The 18,657-nt window shown below is 40.3% G+C and overlaps 1 protein-coding gene across 2 annotated transcripts in view; it reads right to left on the bottom strand.

Moving 5' to 3' along the window:
• Positions 1 to 18,657, bottom strand: part of EIF2B3 (eukaryotic translation initiation factor 2B subunit gamma) — a 102,798-nt gene that overhangs the window by 82,405 nt on the left and 1,736 nt on the right. For both annotated transcript variants that reach the window (XM_075424625.1, XM_009945683.2), the window contains exon 2: positions 17,267 to 17,406. In XM_075424625.1, coding sequence (XP_075280740.1) covers positions 17,267 to 17,406 — 140 coding nt within the window. The remainder of the gene's footprint in view (positions 1 to 17,266; positions 17,407 to 18,657) is intronic.

The raw sequence follows: 18,657 nt of genomic DNA, 5'->3' as shown, positions 1-18,657 counted from the left end.
CTAGTTTGGCAATTATCTTCATTTAAAATAATCCTAACATAATATTTGTGCAGCATGGCCTACAGAAAAGTAGCAAGTTTCTACTTTATTTTTTGCTAATGATCAACCTTCTAAATGTGTCTCAAGAAGATAATGTTTCTTTCTTGACATTTACAATTTTCACTTTCTGTGCTACCATTTACTATGGCAAGCTTCCCTGGAGAGCATGGCATGGCTTCCTAGTTTTGTCTTTTAAAAAGACATTATTTAATAAGAAGGGCACTAGAAAATACTTGGTAAAATCTGAGACAATTAACTCATGGAGGATCAGTGAGTCTACTTTTACTTTTGAAAACTACCTTGGTTCAAAGCGAACTAGTTCAGCATTGACCTTTTATTACAGAAAGGTTTATTATAGAAAGGTCTGATCTACAGACTTTATCTAATACTAGGAGATTCCCCATTGTAGGTGAGACTAACTTTTCATGTGTTTACCAATAAGTCATTGGAATTCATCACGTCACAAACTGTTAGAGCTGCTGATCTGGCATGCTGTGCAAGAGGTCAAACTCTTCAATTTTCGTTTGATTTCTCCCTATTTTACTGAGAAACACCTGGCTGCTTTACAGGACGGAACAACGTGCAGGTTAAGAATTTTATACATTCAAAACCTGACTTGCATCTCCCCTTTTAACACATTTTGAAAATGTGTATTTTATAATACAGTTTTGCCCAGGAAAAGTGTTTCAATTATCACTTCTCTAAAACAAACAACATGCACACACAAAAAAATCCCAAACAACCCAAACCACCAAAGCAAGTTGTCTACCACTCTGGAGCAGCCCTGCTCCAACATTCTATTGTGTACAAAGAAAGCAAGAAAAAAAATCAGCTTGGTATGGGAGTAAGTCTCTTGCTTCACAACTGTAAACAGTGAAGAAACACTTATTAAGTATCTTGGAAAATCCTGCAAAATTTTCAGATATTCCGTTTTTTACAAGAGCACAAATGAGTTACAGTATTTGTAGAAAAGGCCAAAAGGTATCCAAGATCCATATAAATAGACCTGCACTTTTCAAACTCAGTTTGTAGAAGGAAGAGATTTCTGGCTTCAGATCTAAATGCATTCACTCCAGTGGTGAAAGCAAGAAATAATAATAAAAAGACAGAGACAGACACAGCAATGGACGTATCCTAAGGAACAAGTATCTGGACTTGTAAAACAAACCTTGTAATTATTTCACATTTTACTAAATGCTTTAATCTGTCACTATAGCAAAAACCCAAGAAGCGTTTCATAGTTGTGAACAGGCTCCTGGGTTTCTTCTCCTCACTATAGGACAAGCTTTTTGCAAAACCTGAATGCAAGACCCCTGAGGAGCATACGGGAACAGAACCACCAAATGTCTGGTTGCCATCTGTTCTACCCATTTACTCTCCCAATATGTAAATAAACGTCAGTGAGCGCAGGGACCAGTGAAACACACAGTTGCTCTGTAAAGCCCACATTTCTGCCTCTCCTCCTGATGAGCAGAGCAGTGGCCTCAGAAGCACGCTGAGAATACACCATGAAAGGCTCTTTTGGGACTTGACAGCCTCCCCTTTGAAACACCATCCCCCTCATAAATAAAGCCCTCACTGTCTAATGGATGCACTTTTTTTCCAGTGTACAACTCCTGAACGAATAAACTAATGGCTGAATGAAAAAATAAACTATCCTAGAACCCTAGCAGAAGTGTGTGTTTTTCTTTACGTTTTTAGGGTGGGTGTAGAAGAAAGAAAATAAATGGTAGAACTTGTGGGTCTTTTACATATATACATGCCAAATAAATACAGTGCACCTTTCTCCGTGAGCCACTGATACAAAGAAGTACGTACTTACTGCATGCGCTCATGTGCTAACAAAGGGTATGTGAACATACTTGACTTCATGAATTATGCAAACACCTAAGTACGCACACACATACATCTCTTAATGAAATACATGTAACAATGATTACATCAACCCCAAACTATTATACAAACACTCGATAAGAATCAACATGAACTGATTAAAAAAACCCAGCAAGCACACATCCCAAGCAGAACCACTGCAAAGGAAGCAAAACGCATGCACAAATGCACTCCCAACCCCCATTACAACCATGGAAAGGACAAGGCAAGGGCCTTTAACTCAAGGAGGACCATCTAACGGATGAAGCATGAAACAAATGCTTGGAATTTCTGGCATTTTCCTGCTCTGCCAAACTTGTTATGTGCCATTTTGTTTACTACTTCTATGACACAGAGGAGCCCTTGTCGCAGACCAGGACTCTGTCCCAGAGGCTGCTACAGACCAGACATCAAGCGCAGTAAAAGAGAACAGCACACGACTCTGGGCTGGGGAACACAAGGAAACAGTGCAGTGCTACTCAGGTATAGGGACAGCACTCCTAGCTTGCTGGTAGCACAGCTCACGTTTTTTGTGAGCATCACAAGAGCCACAGAAAAGACAAGGAGAATATGAGACTCCTTGGAAGAGACACTTGGGACTCAGTAATTCAATTTAACCTCAGATTTGCAATTTAGGCATTCAAATTCAGAATTTAGACTTGCTTGCTAATCAATGCAGACAAACAAGGTCCTGCAGAGACCATTCCACCTTTGATCCAAGTTTCAAGGAGATGTTTCTCTGTCCCAGCTGACCCTGAATGGAGCCCCGGGCTTCCAGTCTAGCCACTGCTGAATACAGACTGTTCAGTCAAGCCAAGTATGGAAACACAGCACTTAAGGCCTCCAGATCTCCGCTGTCCCCTTCTAATGCTAGCTAACAGCACTTCACCATCACACATTTCCAAACTGTGAGATGCTCAGATTTCATGAGATAACCTACACACTCAGTCTGGATAAATACAACACTGTAACACAAAACATCAAGAGATTTATACAAAACAGAATAAAGAAAAGAAAAAAACCTCAAAACCAACATGTCAACAATTATATTAAACCCAGCACAATATGGAAAATCTACACAAAAAGAAGACCAAAAGACAGAGTGTTTCAAGAACTCAGTTCAAGACAACTGATTTAAAAATAGAAAACATGCTTTCAATGGAACTAATTCATACCACACATCAAAAGATGGATGCAATTATATGGTGTAATATAACAGCATAAATAAAAAGCCTTGGACTTTGTCACACCCTGCATACAAAGGCAAAGCTAAAAACCTCTTTTACATTCAGCAATAATTGCTGGATCCCTTCTGCTCAAACAGGAGATATCAAGGTTACCACAGATAGCTGGCAGCAAATTATGATTTTTTAGTGGTATTCACTATGCTTTTTCTATCAAGTATAGACAAGGGCAGGACCTCATAGCCTAAACTGCTGCGGGCCTCAAAAATTGCAGACTAGAAAATGAGAAAACACGTGTTGCAAGGAAATCTCTAATTTGAACAAAATCAGCCTCAAGAGAAAGAGGAAAACAAATGTCAGATTGCATTATAAACAGAAAAGCAGAAAAATACTCACAAGCTGTAAAACCAGCTCCTAACAGAAATGAAGACAGACAAAACATTGAAGTTAAATGCAAAAAGTTTCCAACTGCACAGTATTACAGCTGAGACTTTGACAGGAAAAGAAAAAAAAATTCGATTAGATGGACTCTATTCCTACACTCAGCCAAAGTTGATACATGCAAAACCAGAGAACTTTGCATCACTTCCTGCGGTGTCACCATACAACAGGGGAGAGAGGAACAAGTTATAATTTCGGCTGGAATTAAGACTGAGAGTTTTGTACACAATAGCCTGGAACTTCACCCACATGTTGCATTAACAGTGGGGTTTGTGTGCAATGCTTTTATTATTCTAAAGAGTGGAAAGAGAAAGAACAGTTTGGCTGTGGGCAAGCATTTTGATCGCTTGTTAGCATGCTCCAGGCAAAGCCAGAGATACCTCCTAGCAATTGCATTACTCACCACTCTTCAGATCAGAAGCTTACATCCAAGGCTTCAGAAAATCCCTTTTTATCTCAGCCTCCATTAAGAGTCCTCCAATTTCCACACCTGTGACCTCTTTGAAGCTCTACTGCTGTTGCTGTAACTAACTGGAGCAGGGAACCTCATTTATTTTTTCATGTCTGTGGGATCTTGTTAGCTACCAACTGAAATGGCTGCCTTTGGCTGGGAATTCCCACTCTGCTTTTGTAATGTCCTTGATAGCAAGATTCAGAAGAAAATCATTATTTAGTACTTTGTTAGCAGACATGAACCATTTACCTACTGTGCACTCACCCCGCAGCAGCAAGTTTGCTGTGGACCCGCATCTTCGTAACTCTTCTAAGGACAGAGGGCAGTGGAGGCACAGGATGTCCCTCAATCTGAAATCCAGCAGCAACCTCTCCTCATCAAAAGATGGAAGAAACTTTTTTTTTTTTTTTTGGTAAGACAGTTTGTAACATGAAAGAGGGTTTTTTATTAAAAAAAAAAAAAGGAAGAAAAAAGGAAACAGGAAAGTCTAATACGGGAGCCAAGGGAGTCTCTTCTAATTTCTTGGATGGCCCTGAATTCATCAGGTGAGGGTATCTTAAGGCAATGTGAATGCCTTCACATACGTAACCTGTCAGCATCACTGTTTATCTTCTCAAAGAAAGCTGGAAGACAGATGCCAGAAGCTGGGGAGGAGACTGAACCCTGGCCCCACCATACGGCTCATCCTATGTGCTGTATCAGATGGGATCATACAATGAAAATACCATTTTAGGTTATCTTTGCATCTCAAGATCTACCATCCAAAATCAGTATTTTTTAATTTGCATACATATAAGCTAGGAACAGGAAAGATATTCAAGCCCGGAAGGCATCCTGTCTCCTCCCAGGAGGAAGTCTCGTTACCTATTGCTCAAACTGATACATGGGGTTGGAAAAGGGTAATTTACAGTTATCAGCAACCAAAAGCAGAAGTCTAGAGATGAACACAAGTTCATAAGCTTATTAAGAATGTTTTCAAAGCAGAGCTTTGATACTATGACACTGAACAGTAAACCTTCTGGTCTGGAATATAAGCTTCGCAATCCACATTCTCCTCTGGTTCCGACTAATGCAATTTTGTCCTACTCACTCGGCACTCCAGAAATCATTTTCCCAGCTTTCTCCTCCAACTGTGTCACCCTTCTTCACTGGTTCCATTTTCTGCCACATCAAGCACAGGTTGTTTACCCTCCTTTTAGTAGCCTATCTCTTCCACTCACCATTCACTTACCAAGTGTACTTCTGCCTTACATCAATAAAGGATGCCAGATCTATTACCTACTTGAATCTTTTAAAGGATGTGGGTTTAGGCTCTGCTGTCTTTTTTTTTTTTTTTTTGAATAAATCTGCTACCCTTACACTTATAGAAAACTGGCAATTATCAGGCTATCACTATGCTGGGGCACCAGACTGATACACTGACACGTATTATCCTGTTTCACTAGACTGTCTCATTTGTCTGAGGTCAGGCATCATCTCCTGGGCTTATGTCCAGATGCTAAGCATGCAATAGAGAAGACTTTTTCTCCCATCTAAAGGCATTCAGAAAGCGTGCAGCGTCACCCCTGAGAACCATGTGTGCTAAAGCTCAGGGAAGCACCCCATAACCCAGGCCCTGAATTCACCATTTCACAGAGGGTGAGCCTGGCAAGCTGAATTCCCCACTGGCTCAACACACTGCATGAACAGATCCCTTCTACACAGGCAGCAGAACTCCAGAAACAAACGGTGCTCTCCTCGCCACTCCTATTCCTGGAAGGCAGGTTTCCAGGACTACCTACCTGGACGGCAGCACTACCAGACCTGCTGCGCAGCTGATCTTGGACTCTGCCTCACATGAACAGCAAGGAGAACACCACAGTCGGGCTTCAATCTCAACAGCAGCAGCGCAGCAGGCTTGCTGCCAAAGCCCAGAGCCCAAGCCCAGGCTTAACACTTCATGTAAGCAGAGCCTTAGGCAGTCAGGTGCTGTAGTCATACAAACAATAATAATAAAAAGTAGTCCTAATGGAGCTCAACCGGCTCAACTTATTGAAGAAAAAGAAGGCCTTTGCCCACAGCCCACAATTACCTAAAGAGCAGAAGATCTTGCAGCAACACAACAAAAAACAAGCATGACTGGGTTCAGTAGCTAGAAATTAGTGTTCAACATAGAATTAAAAGGCAAAGTGTTTTAAGAGGGAGAATAAATACAATCTGGAATAAAATACCAAAGGATATAATAGACTTCTCATCTACTAGAATGCATGAATAAAGACTTGCTATCTTTCAGAAACACATTCACTAAGTCATCTATAAGTTTTGGGGCTAACAGACCTAATTACTGTGTGCAAATTCCCTTACAGCCTAGAGGATCATAATGGTTCCTTGCAGTCTCAAACCAGACTATAAATGAAAATCAAGACATATACAACATGTGTCCTCAGGAATCCTTCTGCCATCCCAGAGCTAGTATCAGCATGATCTTAAATTAAAAAAATAGTGTGCAACTCCTTCCAAGGTCAACCCAAGTCACTGCAGAAAACCCAAATGCTAATCTGCTCCACAAAGCAGAGGCTCAACAGAACCAGTGACTGTGAAGCACAGGTCTGTGGCACGGCCGCTTCACACTAGCCTGCACTGAACTGAGTCTGAGTATCCACATGCATGAAACCTGATTAGCTCTGTTCAAGTGGTTTTTCCTGTACAAACAAATTACTATGTTGGATAAAAGTACTGTTTTGAACCGTAGATTCCTATACTATCCTCTGTGCGACGCTATTTTCTCCTCTAGCACCTCTCCAATTTTTCCAGTGATATTTGGTCTGCAGCAACAGGTGTTGTAAGAAACACGTTACGAAAACTTCAAGACCTCCACTGCTTTTTCCAGCACTACTAGTCTACATCCAGAATTGTCACCATCTTCCCAAAGCAGCTAACAGAATTTATACTATAGAAGAACGCTTACATTTGCTTCAAGAAAATCTGAATACGCAGTTGTTTTTCCCCTTTCAGCACGAAACCAAGAAAAAAAGAAAAACTACATAACATGGCAAAAATGCAAAATTAAATTCCAGGCATCCTGCAGTCCACTGATCTTCACCATGGCTTTCACCAAATTCAGCAATGACAGAAAAATAGTGCTGAGCAAAGTGACAGCCTCTGGGATAGCCTGGGCTGTTCACAGCACCACCTTCCTATTATCAGTGTTACACTACTGTACCAGGCTGCAAAAGAGACACAGCGAAGAAACCTCTTTAGCACAGTAACCGCATGGCTTGAAGTTCGGCATCTACTCCCTCCCGCATTCTCCAATAACTAGAACTCTGTACTTAGGTTAACACACACAACTGTGTGTGATCTAATCAATTCAATTTTCTGTTTCAAAGGATGAATGCTCACTAAGGGCTGTCACCTGAAGCAGGGTAACCGCGACAGCTGTGCAGCCCACAATTGCCATGAAATGCCCCAGCTCCAATGAGAGAAGGGCTGTCAAGATCCAAACATGGGGAAAATACACACGTTGAAATCATGCAGGTTAGAAACAAAGCAAAAAGGCTTCAGACAGCAGGGAAGGAATGTTAGTCCAGAAAAAAGTGCAAATAATCAGTGAACGTCTCCTTGCAAGTCTCACCCTATTTGAAGCCAGGGAGGAGTTGGGTCTTACGGGGAAAGGCCAAGGACATTGCAAATTACATGCCAAAAATTATTAAAACATCACACTAAATGATGACTTAACATTCAAAACAAGGACATCATCAAGGAACACCAAAGAGATCCCTAAGCAGCTCCATCTCTGTGGACTCCAAGGGTCACACTGACATCAGCAATGCCTTCACACCCTCTTCCAGGCATGGGGACAGTTACTTTCTCAAGGGTCATATACAGCACAGGGCTTTGGCCCCTCCACTGACAGCACCAAGCAAAGATGGCAGCTGGAGGACACCGACTTTTTCCTCCACACTCTTAATATCTTACTCTCTCTTTGGAAATAAAGATGCACAAATTCATTTCACATTGACTTTTCACTTCTTTGAACATTTGTCATAGAACGACTTTTGAAAACTGTAAACTTGAGTTTGATTATTAATGTAAAAGGCTTCCTATGTCTGATAATGAGATGATAATAAGGACGTTTAATTCTTCTTTGCATTCATATGCCCATGAGAGTGTTGCTAGAGACCAAAAGTCTAAAATGTTTTTTGAGATTACCTTTACTGAAGCTGTAATTTTCCCTCAACGCATAGCACAGTAAGTTATTTACACAAGACGATTGTATATACACTAAATTGGGAAAACAAGCAATGATTGACAAAAATGAACACTGACTTCTATTTACTCCCAGCAAATGAAAACTAGTAGTAGCTCATACCAAACAGGAAAAGATTTTTACCAGGGCACTTTTAAACAAATCTTTTCAGCTATATACCTGTGCAAAGAGCTTAGCATGTCTGCAGCTAGAACAGGCTGAATTCGTGTAACTCATCAGAAATCATATAGGGTCTAAATGAAAACATACACTGTAACACAGGAGAAATGCTGACAATTAACTTCTACATGGAAACAAGAGGTATTGGTTAACGTAATGAGCACAGGCCTCAAGTTGCCAGGAGCATGAAAATGATAAAGACATGCAATGGGAGACGCAACAATTAAAACTGACAGGCATCTCAGGTCTGTCAATGACTCTTCTTGTAAAACACCTGAGGTCTCCACATATTTTCTGCCTGTGTGTAGAACTGTCGGCTAAAGAGGGTGCCTTCCATGTGCAGAACAGCAAAAGCTCTAATAACCACCCTTAATCCTAACCTTCAGAGCTAATTGCCTCATTCAAACTTCTGGTGTTTTAACCCTGATCCATGGTAAACCCTGGCAGCAAAATAATTAATTAGCTACATTCTTCTAAAGCTGAGTAACTTTAAAAAAAAAAAAAAAAAGAAAAAAAAGAACAACAACTGTTGAATTCCCTAACTCTTACCCTGCCAGGAAAAATAAGGATCAGAGCAAGGTCCTGAACACATTCATCAAGCACACAGTCAGGCAGCGCTGTATCATTCCCCCCAGCAACATCGCCAGCCTGAGCACCTGCCAGTAGAGCTGCTTTCTACTAAGACAGTCAGCTGTGCTTCGGGAATAGGACTTGGGCATGCAATCCGTAATAAACTTTGCCTAGCGCCTCAGTGGTGACAGCTTTCAATCAGAGGCGGAGAAGGAAACAAGATGCTACGTACCCTGTGAGCTGCCATCTGCTACATCTGCTTTTCCCACACAGCACTAACAACATCGTGAACGGCAGAATCAGAAAAGCATGGCAAGACAGCAACTTTTATTTGCATTTTAGACACTCAGGTAAACAGTATTTTCTGTCAGATCTGCAGGAAAAAAATGACCAAGTTCTTTTTACTACTTCAAAATACATGAAGACAATATTTAGTTAAATCTTGCTCATATAGAAAGAGAGACCTTGTATCTTACAAATGAATTTCATTTGGGTTTTTTATTTCCACTGACAGTACAAAAAATATATAACTATATATTATGAGGACTGAAGTTTTTCTTTCCATGCTCACCAAACTCTGTTCAGCTGTACCAAAAGGATTCAGATTCCACCTTCGAGCCGTTACAGCAAGCTCACTTACATCATGTGTTTGGAAAGGAGATTTTTCAACAGAGGAAGCGAAGCGCTTAGCCATGCCGTCCAAGACTCCACGGATCAGTAACCCTCAGCAGCATACAGACCACCACCATGACATCACACTTTCCACAACATGGCTCCCAAAGATGCACATACCAAGTGAATCTGGAGTTTCAATCTTTGTTTATTTGTTCAAAGAAAGTTGGTTTTTCTTCTTCTTTTTGGTAGCTTTTTACGGTTTTTGTTTTGCTTTACTTTTTAAGAGCTGTATTACTTTCAAATCTCACTTTCTGAAACTGAGAAAACCAGGTGGACCACCTGAGATGAAACATTTCACATGCAAGCACTCAGCAGTGATAGCAGCAGAAGACATGCTGATTAATTCACACCATATTAGTCAGGGCTTCCATTAACACAACTAAAGGCTCATCAAGGAAAGAAAATGTGAAATTGTTCCATTGCTGTTACTCTGCTGGAATGCAACATTTTAATCACTGGCTGGAGTATAGTTGAGTGACACGAGGGAGAGAAATGCTTAACAGAACATGAAAATAATATAGACTCAGTGACGACAAATGCCTGATCCAGGCACACCCAATCCACCTCCTGCTTCAGCCTGAAACACAGATACACGATTTCACCAGGTTTCTCAGCCTGCTTCCCGGAGAGGCCCCGGCCTGGGAGGTGGCGTCAGCCAGCAGCTGCGTGGGTCTGGTAAAATTTGGCTAGGAAAAAAAATGGTCAAATACTAGAAATGCCTAAATTCCAGAGGAACTCATTTGCAAACTACAGTGACACCCCCTGCCTTTTTGTTATTTTTCATCAACAACAATCTACAACCCACAAAAAGGTCTGCAGGAGTTTGATGAATGGTACAAGCAGAAGTTCACAGAAACACAGTTCTCAAAGGGGTTTCCTAAGTCAGAGTTTAGCCTCCTGCCATTCTAGGTGTCACTTTCCTAGTTTATTTAAAAAAAACAACCAACCAACAAATAAAAACACAACAAAAAATGAGCTCCGCTCTCTAGTATAAAGTTAGGGGATTTTTGTCTTGATTATTCTTTCTGGAAGACTTTTGACAATCCTATTCTGCTCCAGTTAAAACTTTGCTGTAATTTTCAGCCTACATTTTCTCATAGCAAATTTAAATCCATTTATATTCCTCTCTGAATATCTTATCTCCTGTTCTGGTGTTTGTTCCACATTTGATGCATCTGAGTTCCACATTTGATGCATTTGAGTTCCACGCCTGTGCAGTATTCCAGGCAAAAAAATCCTCCCATTGCCTTAGGCAATAGTATTAATTTCTCACCTCTACCATAAAAAATACTTTAGCTAATACATTCTAGTCTTGCGTTTACCTTTCCTCCCTCTATCAGAGTGGCTGCTCGCCATCACGCTACTTCAACTAGTACATTCTGAGACATTGCAATTTAATCTTGCTAGCTCCTATTACAATTTCTTGTTACTAATCCCCAAAATCATGAGTTCTGTGTTACCAATCAATGTCTTGACACTGTTACTGTGCTGTATTTTGCATGCTGGTCCTGTGAATCACCCAAAGGAGGTCTACTAAACTGCAAGTGAAGGCGTTTAAGAATCACAGTAGAATTCAAATAAATGAAGACATAAATCTGGACTGAAGAAGTCACAGACCAACATATTGAATGGAAGAACCCCACTGAAATGCCCGGATGGACGCACCAGAAAACTTTACATTGTGACTTAAGAAAAGCGTGTCCACTAACACCAGATAGAGAGGAAAAGCCTCCATAAGTGAGCCAGGGGATTCCATTACATAAAATTTCAAGATACATCAAAATAAGTTAACTTTTAGAAGGGCAGTCTATTGCCCACAATTATGGGGAAAAACCCCCCCGAACACAAACACCACTGAAAGACGAGCTGCCTACAAAACAAAACTGCATCATCTCCTACCACAGCATGCAGCAGACAGCACTTGCATCTCTTCCCCTGCTAGGAAGTGTATCAGATATCACCACCAAAACTGTCAAGACTCTTACTAATTTCCCTATTATTCAGACTGAACTAATCTGAATGCTCCAGCCAGTGCTGCTTATCAATGAAAACCAGAAACAAGGACTAGTGATAGTTATTGAGAAGAAAGCAATTATACATGATTTTAAAATAAGAAAAACCACACCTCTTACAGAAACCCCCTTCCATACTGCTTCAGGCAGTTTAGCAAGCTTTGGATGCTAAATAAAAATAAATAAAAACAGGAATATGGAAGTTATCAAATTACACCTTAGCACCTGCTCTGTCACACCTGTAACATCACCCTTAGTTTACCACAGCATGCTGAACATACTGTTGTATTAAAAACACTAAATACTGAACTCACTTAAAAAACCCTTATTCTTGAAGTGCCACATGTGATGAAAATCAAAAAAAGACAAATCCAGAGCAAGTTTGGTGTTTTCTCATCATCTATGGAAGAGGTGTTCAGCTGTTCATGCTCAAGGCTGGATTAAGCCATCATTACATCTAAATTGTTTGCTCATTTGTCCCTAATGAAGAGTCAGATTCTCTAAAGGGTAAACTTTAAGAAAAAAATTATTTCTTCTTCCCCCTTACAAATTCTACAGGCTCCTTAGCAAGGCATGCAAAGGCTACGTGCCTCCCACGCCTGTAATGGATGAAACAGTGACCAGTAACAGCCTAAGTGACTGATGAAGTAGGAAAGATATTTTAAGAAAGCAGGGTCAGAAAGTGACAGGCAAAAAATGGATGTGGAAAATGAGTTTTCATGAAGGAGAGAGTTTGATTTACATTTCATATAAAAATAATTTTTTACACCTAAACTAACTATTTTTTTTTTTATTTCAAGCATTCCCTAACAGGTCAAGAATATTCTTTAATGCAAATAACAGATTAAGACAATAGCAACATGGCTCCAACCAAAGCGGGAAACTAAAACATATACCCTTCAGAGACAAAGGAAAGCATAAGCTCTGCCCTAAAGAGCTCACAGTCTGCTTTTACTAATGTACATTGAATGAGGTGGTATTTACCTATTACAGACTTACAGAGAGCTGACTTTCTTATTTAATCTATAAAAATAATTTTCTGAAGTTTCAGAGTAATTATTGACAATGATTCTTGAAAACAGACATGAACATACAGCAATATTTTAGAAGTTCAACACAAAAGATATTGGATTGGATAAATTGCAAAAGAGTACGCTTTAATGGATTTGGAATCTAAGGATATAATTGCTTGATTCATTGCTTGTTCTAAGCCATCAAAGTTGCTTGGTTTATCTTCGCTGTCTTCAAGAGATTTAGTGAAAGGTTTTTTCCACTACTTTGCACAGCTTTTCAAATGCTCACGGACACGCAGTTGAAGAAATCCATGGTAGTGCCTCTTTTTGTGTCCTCTAAATCTTGCTGTACCTGTCTCACTCCCATGCTGCAGGTAAGACAATAACTCAAAGCATATTGAAGTTCACACTACGCAAATCACTTCAGAATTACTCTGTAACAGTGTAACTGCAGTATAACTGCATATGTGAACAACTGAAAGAAAACTGAAGTCAGAAGGCATTAAAAATAAATAAATAAAATCAATGTTCCTGTAATTAATTTACTTCGCTACAGAAGCAGAACATCATCTTCCAAAATACATTCAATTCCTCTATCTACCATGCTCTTGCCAAGGCCCCATCTGGAACAGGGGAGCTCTCTTCACTCTTCATGACCAGGGAAGCTCATCAATCCAAACCTACAGGCATGGAAGGCTGGCTTGTTTCTCTATTTACAATAGACCATGAGGTGATAGAGATCTGTCTCACCAGCACAGATCACGAGGTGAGAGAGACCTGTAAACACTCCTATGGTGGCACAGCTGTGGTTTTAACAAGAGCATTAGTACCCCATCAACTGTGAGTCTACACAGTCTATGTTCTACTATTTTCAATCCTACATATAAATGAGAAAAGAATTAAGCCTTTGCAGCTTCACTTTCGTTTTCATATTTTGAAAAGCCATTCACTATCAATCTTGCAAAAGATGAGTAGAAAACTAGGAACTTAAACGGCCAAAAGAATAAAACTGATAGTGATATTACAAGTATATCAAAAAACAAAGACTGGACATTAAAATGCTAGCCATGGAAACTGCCGTAAGGCACACAGACTATAGCGGGATCCTGAAACCAACAGCATGCTAGGGACATGCTGGGATTGTCCACAGGGCAACAATTCAAGGATCTGATCAATAATTGTCACAAAGTTCTTAAACAAACTGTTTTCATATCCCTGTATAAAACAAAACGCTTAATAAACTCCTATGTCCACTTTTTGCTTTTTAACAACATCATTTTAAGTGCTGGACTTAGTGTAAAACATTGATAAGTGTTATATTACCAAGTCAAAAAATAATATGAACACAGGCAAAAAGAAGTTCCTTATCAGTATTTACTTCATATGCTGCAAAATCATTTTTCAGTTACGTACATTTAGACCAAAGCATTCCCAAATTGAGGACCTTTTTAAAGTCGAAATCCAGCACACACCGAAAAAAACATAACACTTGTGATTCAGAAATTGGACTGCAGCTCTACTGAAGTTTCTGTTTCTGTACTTTCCATTTAAAACAGCTTCATCTTGTGTTTAATGTCTCATCCTGCTGGCTTTTTCAAGGTGGGGAAACACAGTATGCAATACACACCCAGTACAGAAAGATGATCTTAGGCATGAATCCATGACAGATTTGAGACACATGTCCAGTTTCCAGTGCTGTTACAAATCTCTTTAATGATCCTAGGTAAATTACTTAACCTCGTTAAGCCTCAGTTCTCAGTTGCAGAGTTGCGAAGACAAACAGGCTAATGGTGTTAGCTATTACGACCCCAGAATTTAATGTTTAAATAATGAAACAACCCACTACATAAGTCAATTAAAGAACTACTAGTAAAGAACAGGCCAGACCGACACCCAGGCCTAGCAACCCAGAAAGCGGAACTTATGGGACCAAGTTCTGTCGTTCATTACTTCTCAAGCAGGTACCTTTAGGAATCAAGCTTCGCATAATATCTTTATTGTGTGAAAGATCCAAGAAAAGGATACATTCAGACTCGTAATGAACATAAAAACTTCAATGAAGCTGCTACCTTTTTAATCAGGTGTAGGCTGAGACAGCCAAAAATAACAGGAGGAATTCCAGTACAGCAAAGAGCACGCATCTGCTGTATCAACTCTTGAAGTAAAGATGTCCAAAAAATCCTGTGTATGTAGAGTGGGCAAAGAGCAAACAAAAATGTGAACAGGCTTCCTTTGCTCTCATGAACTTCTGAACAACCAGGAAAGACTGGTGGAATCAGCTGCTTGTTACTGTGAGCCAAGACAGTCAGTCTTACCTGCCCCCAAAAATGCCAGCACCAAAAAAACAATAAAACAACAATGCAAACTAACCTCCCTCAGCCCTTACAGGCTTCGCATCTATGTATTCTTATGCTACTACTGAATGTAATTCTGTAAATCTAATCTCAACATCCAGTCTTTAAAGTATCAAGTTTCATTAACCAAGGTGCAACACAATAACAAGGCCTGCAACTGCAGCAATACTGTGCTAGTGGAACTCCCTCAGTCAAATGCTAGACAAGGCAGCAAGTCATGAGATTTTATGCTTTAGAGTGGTCCGACATTTATGCATGTCTCAGAATTTGTAATCAGCAGTTTAGCTCCCCTTAGACATATTTCTTACCGTGCATTTATAATATTGGTTTTACTCCCTGTCACCTGCATTGCACACAAGCAAGTTGTCTATACTGTGCCATGTAATCTCGTTTTTACCGAGCATACTTGCTCTTCTGTCTGTGGGCAATTAACTCAATTTGCGACAACTAAGTTTCAGCAACCAGTTTAAACTCCTCATCAGATTTTTGGCATCGGTGGCAAAAAGCCTGCCAGCAAACTGTGGCCACAAGCAGCAGTTGTTTTCACCAGGGAAACTCATTCTTCAGCGGGATCCCTCTCCTGCTACACCGCAGACACAGCCAATATACAGCAGCTTTTCAGCCACCTCTACGTTGTAGTTCTCTCACCTATATCACACAGGAGAGGGTACACCCTGCAAGAGGTGTACCAGTGGTATGCAGTTACTAGAGGAATGACTCCAAAATACACAGTGCAGCAATCTACTCAAGAACTTGGTATAGGCTTATTTCAAATAAGAGAGCACTTTGTCCTCTCTGGCCAGACAAGCAAGACACAGAATAAAAAGGGCAGAAGCAGTTGCTGCTGTTCATACATAGCAGTTGACTGAAGAAAAGTTGTGTGTTTTTCAATACTACCTCACATTTTCTCTAAGCCATTTTTCTGAAAAATAAACAGAATATCGACACTGCCGCCTCTGAAGACACAGTCTATTTTCCTACCGCCACACATTTTACTGTTGTCTCCCAGGACTCCCCCTAAGCAAACTTGCCTGGATTGCCAAAAAGACAGACACCCAGACTGAGCGCTCTGGTCAGGCAATAAACTGTAAGGCCAGCGTCACAATTTGCAGTGCAGAGATATTTCCTTACTGCACGCACGTATTTAACAAAAACTGCCAAAGTGAGTTATGACAGAGTGTGATTCTGCACGTGACAGAAATGTTAAGTTAAACTGATTTTGTTGATTTTGCTTTTCCTTTTTATATCTTCTCTTCACTCTCTAAACTATTCTAGCCTGCGCATTAATCCCTCGCAGAATTTCTCTCGCTGTACTATGCAGACATCCAGATTTACCTGGAGAGTTTCACCTTGTCTTGTTTAGAGTCCTTCTCTCAGGAGTACACAGCCTGTGATACTGCAGTTATTATCTTCAAAAAGAGCCTGAAGACAAAATGACACCTCAGGACTTACACGGTTCATTGATGTTCTGTTGCAACCTTTATTTCAACAGCCGTTTTGGCTAAGATGGCCTAAACACACAGGGAATAAATCAGAAAGATTTAAGTGTATGACAACAACAAAAACAAAATTCCATCCCAGATCGTGGTAAGAGCTCCAAGCAGCATTTCTGCCTTACATGGGAGTGTTTTAATTGTGCAGCTGGGAATTAAAATTCTATAAACTGGCGTTCTTCTTAGAACAGCAGCCCTTTATCACATTTGGGCACTGTTTATCGAAGAGCTTACCATGTGACCAAGCCAGCGAAAGCACAGGAAAAGCAGAAAACCGAAGCACGGAGCCAGTCACTCTCCTACAGGCGCAGGCAAGCCTATGGCAGGGCCAAGAACTGAACATAAACTTCCTTACATATCAGCATATTGCCTAAGCTAAGACGACAAGGAACATTTGTGCAGAACTACTTCCCCAAGCACCATATGGACAACAGCTATCACACACCACATCAAAAATTGTATAAACAGATACAACTTCTTAATTAACCTACCAGAAAGCTAACACTGACTAAGAAGCAGCCAGTGCCCCACCTGGATCTGCTCCAGTCTTCCTAGCTGTCAATTCTAGTCATTTAGAGTCTTTGTTTGAGTTCCCCCAGGAGGTGACCTTTACAAAATTCAGCTCTTCTGAAGACCAGGAAATTCAATTACCTGCAATATCATTACATGTGACAGCTCTTAAAGCACAATGAAAAAAAAAATTCTTATAAACAAATGTCTTCCAGTCAAGTTCAATAAAAGACAGTAATACCTTAATTTTCTGGTGAATATGCCTCAGTGAATCTGCTGTACCCATGTCCATGGTGTCACTGATGCACACAAAATCCAGCTTCATTTTTGTGTCCAAATTTAACACCTTTTGGATTTCCTTCCTTGTAATGACAATGACCTCTAGGACAAAGGAAAGTGGGATGAGATCAAGCAGAGGAAAAAAACAAAAACAATCACAAATAGGATGATACACTCACTTTTTATTTACAAAGGCTGATGGAACTGTCAAAAGGCTTGAGTAACATAACTGGGTTCTGCAACGAACCAAGATATTTTGACAATAGAAACTTTGAAGAAGAGAATTAAACTCATAATGAATATGTAAACAATCTCTCCTGCTTTGTGCGGGTGGAGGTTGTTGCTGAAAGGGACACATACACATGAGTGGCATGAGTTATCAAGACAGAACAGAAACATCTTCTGTCATTAGTGAGCAATCTCAAACCGTATGTCCTCAAACAGACCAATGTGACCCTGCATTAACGTCACCAACACTTTCGAGCTTTGTCTTTTGCCCAGTCCGATCCTGTTTAATCCTCTGTGGACAACGCCACTAACCACAGTATTACAATACAATGGTTAAACTATTTCTTAGCACTGACTTGGCAAGAGACTGGAGAAATATGTGAGCAGCCACTCATTCCATCTACAAAAGAGAAAAGGTAAATGCATATTTGAAGGATATCAACAGTGGCATGAAAGCATAGTTTTCAAAATGAAGAATGTGGGAACAACAGCTCTGCAAAGAAAAGACTGAGAAAACAGAAACAAGAAACCTTTTCCCCTGGCCTCAAGAACTGGAAGGAAAAGCAAGAGTCAAACCCTCAAGTTAAAATATCCCATCCCCAAAAAAACCCCAACACTGTAACATCGTATTCCACACAGAATTTTAATAGAGAAATATGGGAAATAATACAGCCCTCAGTCTAGGAAGCTCCTGTGGTAACATGAAAACTCCCTAAGAATAAATCCGTGTCAAACAAAACTGAACTCATCCTAAGTCTGTTAACAGAAAAGAGGAAGGAACTGTAAACATGCAAATTGTGTGGCAGTTTGGTACCAGAGATCTGGGAGCGCTCCTCTCCCACTCCTGTACCGGATGCCAACTTGGATTCAAAACAGGCTGAAGAACCTAGGGAAAGGGACTGAAAACACACCTTGAATTAGGGAAACAAGTAACCAATGGAGAAGGAACCGGTGTCATGTGAAAGCTATAAGCCCACACAGTCAGCATAAGTCTGGTGAGCTGGACAAAGGTCTCCTAAATATTAGCAGAGATGAAGCACTTGCAATTAGGACAAAAGAGACGCAGTGAATCAGCCTGTGGAACACCTGCTTACTAACATACACAAGTATGAGGAACAAAAGCCT

Source organism: Opisthocomus hoazin, chromosome 6 (genome assembly GCF_030867145.1).
Source record: "Opisthocomus hoazin isolate bOpiHoa1 chromosome 6, bOpiHoa1.hap1, whole genome shotgun sequence".
NCBI classification, from domain to species: domain Eukaryota; kingdom Metazoa; phylum Chordata; class Aves; order Opisthocomiformes; family Opisthocomidae; genus Opisthocomus; species Opisthocomus hoazin.
Note: the sequence above shows the minus strand (reverse complement) of the source record. Positions and strands in the feature narration are given on the sequence as shown.